The sequence below is a fragment of the Cariama cristata genome, unplaced genomic scaffold, assembly GCF_000690535.1.
Source record: "Cariama cristata isolate BGI_N322 unplaced genomic scaffold, ASM69053v1 scaffold8449, whole genome shotgun sequence".
In the NCBI taxonomy this organism is placed as follows: Eukaryota; Metazoa; Chordata; class Aves; order Cariamiformes; family Cariamidae; genus Cariama; species Cariama cristata.
In genome coordinates, this window is record NW_009637352.1 from 7,000 (window position 1) to 16,730 (window position 9,731).

At 57.2% G+C, this 9,731-nt stretch overlaps 1 protein-coding gene across 1 annotated transcript in view; it reads right to left on the reverse strand.

The window, feature by feature from the left end:
* Positions 1-8,457, reverse strand: part of TRIOBP (TRIO and F-actin binding protein) — a gene marked incomplete at its 5' end in the record, with an annotated part of 9,184 nt that extends 727 nt beyond the window's left edge. The window contains 11 exons of the mRNA XM_009708293.1: positions 342-428; positions 725-838; positions 1,189-1,348; positions 1,845-1,956; positions 2,489-2,636; positions 4,614-4,724; positions 5,455-6,013; positions 6,464-6,573; positions 7,440-7,529; positions 7,976-8,044; positions 8,401-8,457. Of these exons, the coding sequence (XP_009706595.1) occupies positions 342-428; positions 725-838; positions 1,189-1,348; positions 1,845-1,956; positions 2,489-2,636; positions 4,614-4,724; positions 5,455-6,013; positions 6,464-6,573; positions 7,440-7,529; positions 7,976-8,044; positions 8,401-8,457 (1,617 nt within the window). The remainder of the gene's footprint in view (positions 1-341; positions 429-724; positions 839-1,188; positions 1,349-1,844; positions 1,957-2,488; positions 2,637-4,613; positions 4,725-5,454; positions 6,014-6,463; positions 6,574-7,439; positions 7,530-7,975; positions 8,045-8,400) is intronic.
* Between the last annotated feature and the right edge of the window lie 1,274 nt (positions 8,458-9,731).

The window sequence follows — 9,731 nt, forward strand, 5'->3', positions numbered from 1 at the left end:
CTGGGGAAGCAGAGTGCTGGGCAGGCTTCATCTGGGCTTACCACCTGGGAAAGAAGGGCTCCTGGCTTGTCCATGCTTATACGTACATATATCTGAGGAAATCAGCAGCAAAGTCTCTGTGACGTTTCCCTTCTACAAGGTGAGTCTACACCAGCCCGTGCTGTTTGGAGCACGTGGCTGCTATGTGCTCGGGAACAAGGAGGGACAAGGAGCACAGGTGACAAGAGGGTTTGGTCTGAGCATCCCATCAAACCCAGCCGAACCCTGCTGACATGCAGCCCCGGTGCTCCTCTCCATCCCCTCTCCTGCTGCTTTCCCAATAGCTCCAAGAAAACACCGACCTTTTGCATCATCTGCAGCTCCTCCCGGAGGCACTGCACCTCTTTCTTTAGGTACTGGAGCTCATTCTCCTTCACCCGCAGCAGCACCTGAGCCGGGGACAGAGGTGACTCAAGAGCCACCGCCTCGGAAAGGCCGGTGGGTCCTGGCGCAAGCGCGGCGATGGAAAAGGAAGGAAGGGCCAGGAGGGCTGGGGCAGGAAACAGCCCAAGTGCCCCGGGAGAGCAGCGGAGGGGAAGCTTGCGTACCTCCTTCCTGCACTGGCCCCGTTGCTCCATCAGGCATCCCCCTCCCACCCACTCCAAGCCAAAACTGCCGTGAGGAGGAGACCCCCGGCATGGGGTGGGGATGGAGGCAGAGGGGCAGCCCGAGGGGACCTCCGTACCTCCAGCTCGCAGGAGCTCCGCTCGTTGTTGTGCGGAGAGTGGTCTCCAGAGCCCCGTGATGAAATAAAGCTTCGCAGCTTCCCGATCTCATCTGAGAGGCGGGTCTGCAGCTCCTGCAGGCAAAACCAAAAGGCGTCAGAGTAGCCATGGCACAGGCCTCTACTGCTCTGACCCCTCCGTCTTCATGCCAGTCCTATTCCAGCTTAGAGACCTCCTTGTAACCCCCTGCCCACAGGGGACGGTGGCACCAGCAACCAGCAGAATACACTCACCATATTTAACACCGTAGTTAAGACAAGCCCAGCTACAGCCTCTAACTCTTAATTTTTTTTCCTTTTGATGATAAAATCTTGGAAGGGAAGAAATATGAACAAATAGGGGGGTTTTAACAGAGGGGCTGTGCTGTGCAAGGGAGGAATGTGCTCCATGGTCTCTGGTGGCAGGGAAAGCCCGTTTCTCTTGCCTGGTTTTTGCGGAGGAGCTCCTTCCCCTCCTGCTGACAGTGCTGCAGCGTCTGCTCCCGCTCCTCTGCCTTCTGGGTGAGCTCCCCGATTTCCAGGCACTTTTGGGAATACTGCTCAGAAAGCACCTGCAGCTCCCGCTTCAGGGAATCCACATCCAACCTGCCAAAGAAGTGCCGGCTCATCGCTGCCCTGCAACCCGTACCGGCCCCTGGCCAACGGCATCGCCTTCCCTCCTGCCACGGGCAGCCTCTGCCCACAACACTCATTGGCACAAAATAATTTTCCCTGTGGATCAAAGATTCAATTCCCACTCTCCCGCACACAAGTATGGTGCTTCTAGGAGCTTCAAGACACGCAGGAGAAATGGAGGAGCTTTCCGTAAAGAAAACAGAAGGAAGAAGCTATAGGGAAAATGGAGGTGCTGCAGGGAAAACAGAGGTGCTACAGGGAAAATAGCCAAGCAGAGGATAAAGCTCCCTGCCCTACAGCTCCAGTAGCCCTGGCAGTCACCCCTGGGCACCCATCACCCCCAAGGAGGGAGCTGGGAAAGTGGCAAGAAGGATGGCTGGGAGCTATGGCCACAGATGGGGTGCAGGGTGACACTGGCACAGGGTGGTAGCATCAGGCAAGGGGAGTGGGAGAGGTGTTTTCTTACTGGTGCTGCTTCTGGAGGGCATCTGAGATTGAACTGCATTGCTGGAAGCTTCGTGTCCTGCCCAGCTCCTTATTCATCTCCTCCCGGTGAGCTTTCTTCAGTGCCTCAATGGCTGCGGAGGGGGACAACAGGAGATGGGGGATCAGGCTGGGCCAGCTCTGGCATATCTGGGGAAACCACGCCAGGGAACTGGCTGAGCTCTGCCCACTGCAGGCTCCCAGACCTGTCCTTGCAGATTCCCCTTCTTTCCCTTCTGCCCTCAGGTCATCCCCTACCTTCTCAACACCCCAGGATCATCCCGAAGCACCAAATGCTGCCAAGGAGACTAACACAGGGCAGTGTGGGAGCTCCCTGCCACCTCTGCCCACCTACAAGAAGGTGCTGGCCCCTTCCCACCCATCCACAGAGGCAAGACCCCATTTCCCACAGTATCTTTACCATCCTGCCCTGCTCCCCAGCCCAAACAGCCCCCGTAGCACAAGTCCGAGAAACACCAAGCTCATGCTCCAAGGAGCATCAGCCTCACACCAGTAGGGTCAGCAGTGTGGTTTCAGATGACTGGGATGACTGGTTTCTGGCAAGATATTTGGGAGAGGCAGGAGGGACCCATCTGAGCAGGGTCACGGCTTGGTGTTTGCTCCTACCTGCTGCCGTCGCAGCCGCCTCCTCTGCCAGGAGCCGCTCCTTCTCCTGCCGCAGCCGCTCCAGCTCCCGCTGGTGATGCCTCTGGAGCTCTTCCATCACTTGCTGGTGGGATGACTCCATCTCAGCCAGGCTGCGCTCGCAGGCCTCCTGCCGTGCCAGGGAAAGGAGGGATGAGGAGGGCAGGAGGAAGGGATCGGGCCAAGACAGGCACCTGGCTGGGCTGAGGTTTGCCTTTGCAAACCTCACCTGAGTCCAGGGCCATTTTGAGAGAAGTGAGATCAATTCCCAGGAGGGTCTTTTCCTTCTGAAAGTGAGGTGGCACTTTTATCACTGAACACAACCATTTGACAGGGCCACGTATCTTGCGATCCCCTCGTGCTTTGCAGAGGAAGAAAAGTTCCTCTTGCTCTTCTTAAAACCGAAGCAGCAAGACAGGAACGTCCCTTTTGGGCCAAGAGCTGAGAATAACGTGCCGGACACTCCAGTCCAGACCCTCCATCAGCCTGCACTGCCTGGCTGGAGGAGACCAACAGCATCTCGGTATCTGCCTTTAAAATGAAGCAGCATCCCCAGAATCAATGAAAACTGAGCCTCTTCTTCTGGAAAGTGACACCCTGCACTGCCCTGCGGCCCGACGGAGGCTGCCAAAGAGCCCTCCCCAAAGCCTAACGGTTAGGGATCCTCCTCACACAGCTTGCCCTCCTTTCTGGTGGCTCCGAGACCAAGGGGATGGCTCTTTCAATGCTGAGAACTGCAGTTAACTGCTGCTATAGCAAAGCAAAACGGTTCCCACCTCCGAGCTACGCCTCCGCTCTCCCTCCGGACGCTGGCAGCACCACCCTAAGCCCCTCAGGAAGGATTTGTTCACCACCAAACCATGCCAGAGTATTATTTAAAAAAACCAGGGCCTCTAAGACATCAGCAGAGAGCCAGGAAGCCACGAACATCCCCCGACAGCCCCTTGCCATCCCACTCCTTGCCCCAGTACCACGGCAAAGGCTGACACAAAGGGCACTGCAACACGTTGTGGGAACGCAAGTCCTTGCTGGCTACTCCTCCCTACTGAGATGATGGAAGCTGGGGAGCTTCACAGATCGACCAAAGGAGGAAAAAAAGGCAAGGGATCCATTTGGTGATCTGTCCGCCGACTGGCTGTGAACATTGGCAGACTGAGAGAGAACGAGCGCTTTGGAGAAAGGCCAAGTTTGGCCTCAGGTGTGAAATGCTGGCCAAGTTATTAGGAGGATAAGGCACCATTCCTCCCCACTCCTTTTGCGTTTTTTGATGATAAGGAGGCCCGTGAGCTGTAAATATTAAATGAAGATGACAGAGTGACTAGTAAGTGGCTGGGCTGGGCTCCATGGGACTTGTGGGTTTCTTTATCTGGGCTGGGTACAGCCAGTCTGTAGCAACAGGCTTCACCAGCCCCAATTTCCTTCATCTCTGCTATCTTTCAATATGTAGGGCACATCCTGAAATCCCCACAGCGTGGTGGAACGGCAGCCTCCCCCCAGGAAATCCCTGCGAGATGTGACCCTGCTTGCTTTGGATGAGTCCATGGGGAGGAAAATAAACAAAGAGAAGTGAGAGGCTGAAGCACGAGCAAACTCCGCAGGCTTTCCCACGTGCCGTCCTAGCAAACAAACAGGCAGCGCTGTCAAAGTGACCTTCAGGGCTTGGGTGGCTCTGGCAGGGACGGGAGCTCCCCAGGGCCTGACGGACTGCTTTTAACAAGGGATTTGGGAGCCCCTGACAGCAGGAACCACATGCGGTGAGATACAAACCACTGGGGAACACGCAGGCAGCTCGGCAGAAAGCTGCTGACCCACTCCAGAGCTGGGCGGACAGCTCAGCCCCCCAGCCAAGCATCATGCCCACACACAAAGCGGGGCACAGATCCTGCACCTCTCCCCTAACTCTTCTCCTCCTCCCCATTTATACTCTGGCCCCTTTAAGGCCAGGGAACACGCACCAGCCTTTATGTAATTAACATTGATTACAAGTGGGCCCAGTTAAGGTCACCATGGCAACCCAATGATTAGCAATACCTGCTCAACAATGAGTTGAGTCCCAGCATTTCCCAGTTTGGGACTGGGAGAGTCCCTTGTCCGGCACCCTGCTCACCTGTGAGATGTAACCCCGGGGCACATGGCCATCTCCCTGGGATTTGGCCGCTTCGCGAAGGCTCTCGTTTCGCGCCCGGCAGGACTCCAGCTGTGCCCGCAGTGACTGGACCTGTGCCAGGGAGGGGAGAGAGATGCTGTGCCAGGGGTGGAAAAGTGCTGTGGTCTGATCAGCGTGCCACATCTGAACCCTGGGCTTAGGGATGGGAAGGACCACGCACAGCCAATGGAGACATCTGCTTCCCATAGGGATGGCAGCCTGCCGAGGGACCAAACCGGCAAAGCCAGCCCCAGCCTGGTAGCAAAGAGGGGAGGAGACATCCCAACTTCCAGAGGTGGATCCGTGGAGGAAACCACCACTGCATGCGTAGCCAGGATGACAGACAAGTGCATGGCTCCTTTCAAAGGCCCGCAGGTGAAACGCTTGCAGGCTTGGAAACGGCCAGAGAAGAGAGGCTGCGGATGTACGCGTAGCCGGGATGACAGACAAGTGCACGGCTCCTTTCAAAGGCCCGCAGGTGAAATGCTTGCAGGCTTGGGAACGGCCAGAGAAGAGAGGCTGCGGATGTACTCGTGGGAAACACAGACTTCATGCGAGCAGTGCCACCAGCTAACTTATCCTGGACCAACATGTGGCTCGGGGAACCTCTCCAGGCATGCGAGAGCAGGTCTCTGGCCTTGCGTTACCCAGCTGCAAAAGCTCCCATGCACTTGAGTGGTGGTAAATGGAAAGAACAAAGAACAAACACCTCCCTGCACCTCTACCTTGCTCTTCTGCAGAGCCTCCTGCTGCCAGGGACCACACTAAGAGGCCACCAGAATCTCAGGAGGGATGCTCTTACCTCCTTTTTCAGTGCCTCGTTGGTGTCTCCGTGGCCTCCCTTGCTCTGATTCAGCAGTGTTGTCAAGGGCACCCGCCGCGAGTCCTTCAAGGGCAGGCGTTCCAGCTCCAGCCACTTCTTCTCTATCTCCTCATTCAGTCGAATCCGCTGGTCCTCTGAAAGCGGGGGAGCGGGGAGGTCCTGCTCCCCCACCTTGCGGGAAGAGTCTCCTGCTGGGCCATCGCTGTTTGGGACCCTGCCGTCGGGGGTCTCAAACCATTTCCGCCTCTCCTCCGAACGGACGGCCAGATCCCGCTCCAGCTCCTCGTGCTTGGGAGTTCGGTTGGAGATCCTCAAGCTCCCTCTTGTCCTTTGTGGGGACCCCTGATTCCCAGGGTCCTGCGGCAAGGGAGACAGCTCCACGTAGTCAAAGGCATGGCGCTGCCCGTCTGCCTTCCAGTGACCACCTTTTGAGTTCCCCTCGGAGCCTGAGCTTGGCCGCTGCTGCTCCTCCGTCCGGAGCGAGCCCTTCTGAGGGACACAGTTACGGAAGGAGTTCTCCTTATCGCAATCCGAGAGCCTGAAACCAGAGCGACAGCCGGTGAAGAAGAGGCATTGTGTGGGAAAGGATGCCGGTGGAGGCACCACCAACTGCCCAAGGATCAGCCCTTGCTGAGCTCAGCCTTACAAAACCCCATCCTGAGTGTAGAGCTGGGCCTGTAGCATCCCATCCCTCGGGGAAATGGGTCCCTCCATGGGGCAGGGAGGATTTAGCCCAGTTCCAGCCATGCTGGTGGAGAAACCGGGCCAAACTGATGTGGTGGGGCAAAAAGCAGATGCAAGAGCAGGAGCCATCAGGCTTTCAACCCCTGCCACCAGCTGGTGTATCCAGGCCACGTTCAGGAGGAGCGGAGGGCAGAGAGGATCTGGGAGCGGTGCGATTTCTAGAGCGGCCTTCCCGGTCTCTGCTTGTCAGGGGAAAGAGGCAGCAAGAGGGGGAAGAGGAGAAGCGGTGCAGGGCAGCTCTTACTTGGTGATGTCCGGAGCACTGACCGGGCGCACGTTCTTCCTCAAGGCCTCAATCCAGTTGCGTCGGATGCCTGAGGTCATCGCCGACAAGGTGAAGACGGCATCTTTCGTCTGTAACAAGAAGGTGATGGAGACCCCGTGAGAGGTGCAGGCAGCTCCCACTCACTGCCCGAGACCCCCAGGCACCCGCCTGCATGGGTGGTGGACAGTGTTGGAGAGGCCACCCACTGCCTCAAAGACTCTTGGGGCCAGGCGGAGGGGTGGGAGCAGAGACTCTCTCTTTGCATTGAATCCCGTTATACATCCTCCATGAGACCATCTCCAAGCAAAGGCAAAAGAAACTTTGCCAGAACATTTGGCCAAACATGAGTCAGTGCAATCCAGCCATTCAGGTGCTGGGAGCTGAGCACCAGCGCTGCGGTACAGCAGGAGGCCACAAGGAAACTCACACCGTGAAGTACAAGGAAACCCACACCGTGAAGTGCCCAGCCCTGCACACCCACAGAAATACTGCAGTTTTGTGCTGCCTTAGCAGCCACCACTTGCTACTACAGCGAGTAGCCAGGGATAGGATTGTACTGGGGCCAAATCCAGGGTACAGGTTGTTACTCAGAGCACGGTCAGGCAGGCTACACCGAGATCTGCAGTGCTCACCGCTCCCTCGCCGCGGCTCTAGAGAAGCTGCCTTGGCCCATGGGTCAAGTAAACACTCCCGGCGTTTAGCTTGGCTCCTGGGCCGCCTCCAGCACAGCCTTTGGCCAGCCCTGAAAAAGCCTCCTCCTCCTCCTTCCTTTGCAGGCAGGCAGCACTCGTGTCCCTGAGCACTGCCACCCACATGTCACCAACCAGCCCTGCCGAGCCACCATCCCAGCAAAAGGTTTGCACGGCTTGCCTCTCGGCACGAGGAAGGAGCACGCATTCGCACCCGGTGTCCCTTGGTGCCGCTGCTCCGTGTCCACACGGTGCCGGACACTCACGTGGAGCTGAAAGCCGTAGTTGCGCTGCACCGCAAATTCCGTCACGTCCGTGCAGGAGCGGAGGTTGATTTCTCCGTCGAGGTCATCAGCCTGCAAGTACAGCCACCCGCTAGGGCATTAGTGCAAACCCAGCTTTGAAAAAGCCCCCCATCACCTGCTGGTACCCTAATTAAAGCACAGGTTGTGTCTCTGCCTTCACCCCACAGCTCTCCGGGAGCCAGCCTCAGCTCCCCAGCACAGCGTGGCCTCTTTTAACCCGAGGAACAGCCAGCAACGTGGATGGTGAGTGTCAAAGATGCTCAACCACAGGACCAGCCCTTCTCCTCCCCTCCCCACCACTGACAGCCCCCCCAGGTTTCACCACCCTTCAGACACCCATCCTCTTCATCACCCCTTGGCAAAGAGCAGTGTGCCACCTCCAGTGCCTTTCTGGAGGACATGATGCTGTCGCTTCTCCTGGTTAGGCCAGGGCTGTGCTTCTTTCCCCCCATGGCCGGGAAGGAAGAGAGGGTTGGAGGAAGGCTGGTCGTGCTTACCTCCTCCGCGTTCGAGTCCCGGTAATACCTCAGGCTCGAGTCGGTCAGCACAAACCAATGTTTCTTCCACTGCAGGCGGATCAGGCAGGGGAAGGGAAGGGAAAAGACAGGAGGGAAATGGACAGGCAGTTACTGGGGGAAGCGTAGGAACAGGGAGGGACGCTCTGCGCCGTGACCTCTCGGCCTTCTCTTCCCCCTCCTCCATGTCCCTTCTAGCTCCCCCTCGCACCCCTCGGCTGGGAGATGGGTGCTGGGTGAACCTCCGTGCCCGCACACAGAGCAAGGCACCTCCACCAAGGGTTTCCCGCTGCCGTTCCCAGCAGGAGCGACCTCAGCGAGCGAGGGGGAAGGAAATTGGCTGCTCACCAGGCGATCTCTAGCAGCAGGGGCTGGGGGAAGAGGCAGACCCCCCACCTCGGGCTTACCTCTCCTGGCTCATCCAGGATGGACATCCATCCCTTCTTGAAATTGAGGAGATCCGGCTGGAGAGGAAAGGACAAAACAGAGGGTTACTGTCTTGGAGTGATCCACAAAAGGGCTTTTCATGCCAGGGGGTGGAAGGTGAGTCCCCAGCGGCAGAACAACAGTGGGAATAGCCTGGCATCGCTTTTAAGAAACTCATGGGGTGTAGGACTCGGTGACAAAGGAGAACTGGATTTAGCTCTCTGCAGCAGGCAGTTGTTCCTGTAAGAGGAAGCAGGAGATAAGGAAAGAGGTTTAAAAAAAAAAATTAAAGGAAAATATGCAGCAGGGAGGTTTCCCCAAGGTGCCTTGGAGATGTTTATTCAGAGAGGGGGAGGCAGGGACAAGGAGAGTGGGTAGAAGGGTGTGCTCCACCGCCATGGACAGGGCTTGCCTCGGAGACGGGGGCACAGTAGCAAAGAACGCCTTGTCCAACCCCTGGCCGTCTGTGCCCCAAAGCTCCATCCCTCTGGTAACCACCACCAATCATTTATTAAAGAAACGACTAGCTCTCTGCGAAACAGTCCTCACCGCAAACATATAGGAGGTAATTCAACACCTGTGAAAACATGTTGCCTTTAAACAATGTGCCCCAGGGTAGAGATGAAATCAGAGTCACAACCAGTGCTTGATCCTCTCCAAGGCTTGACCCTCTCCAAGACTCAATCCTCTCCGAGATGCTGGGGGTTCCTCTCTTACCCAGCTCTTTCTGCTCCCTCCCACTGCAGAGCCTGCCCTCTGCCCAGCCTCGGCCACAGCTACCGAAGATGAACAGAGTTTCACCCAGATCACCCTGTGCTAGAAAGAAGTTTCCCCCTGCTCCCTGCCTCCTGCTAACCTCACGCCCCTGGTGAGGCATCCCAACCAGTTTATCTCCTTCCCAAGGCGGAGCACCGGAGAGCTGACTCAGGGGAATCACTCTCCCTGGCTTTGCTGTCAGCCAAACAGGCTCAAGCCGATCCCTCCTCCCAGCTCTTCTGGCTCCAGATAAGTTGCACCACCAAATAATTCATCCCAATGCCTCTTCTCCCCGGGAAGGCAGAGTTTGCCAATCTGCTCCTTCTTCTGCAGCCAGACCAGGCAGGGACAATGCTGGAGAGGTGACAGTGCCAGAGCTGGATGTCCCAGCGATCTGCACCAGACCTGCCAGCTCTGGGGAAGCCACCAGCCATCCCTACGTGCCACAACCACCACCCAAGACTGAGCTGGTGAGAAGGGATGGCTTGACATGTGATGACAGCCATTCCATGTCCCCAAAATTGATCCCGGCAACCGGTCGCGGCTGCCCCACAAA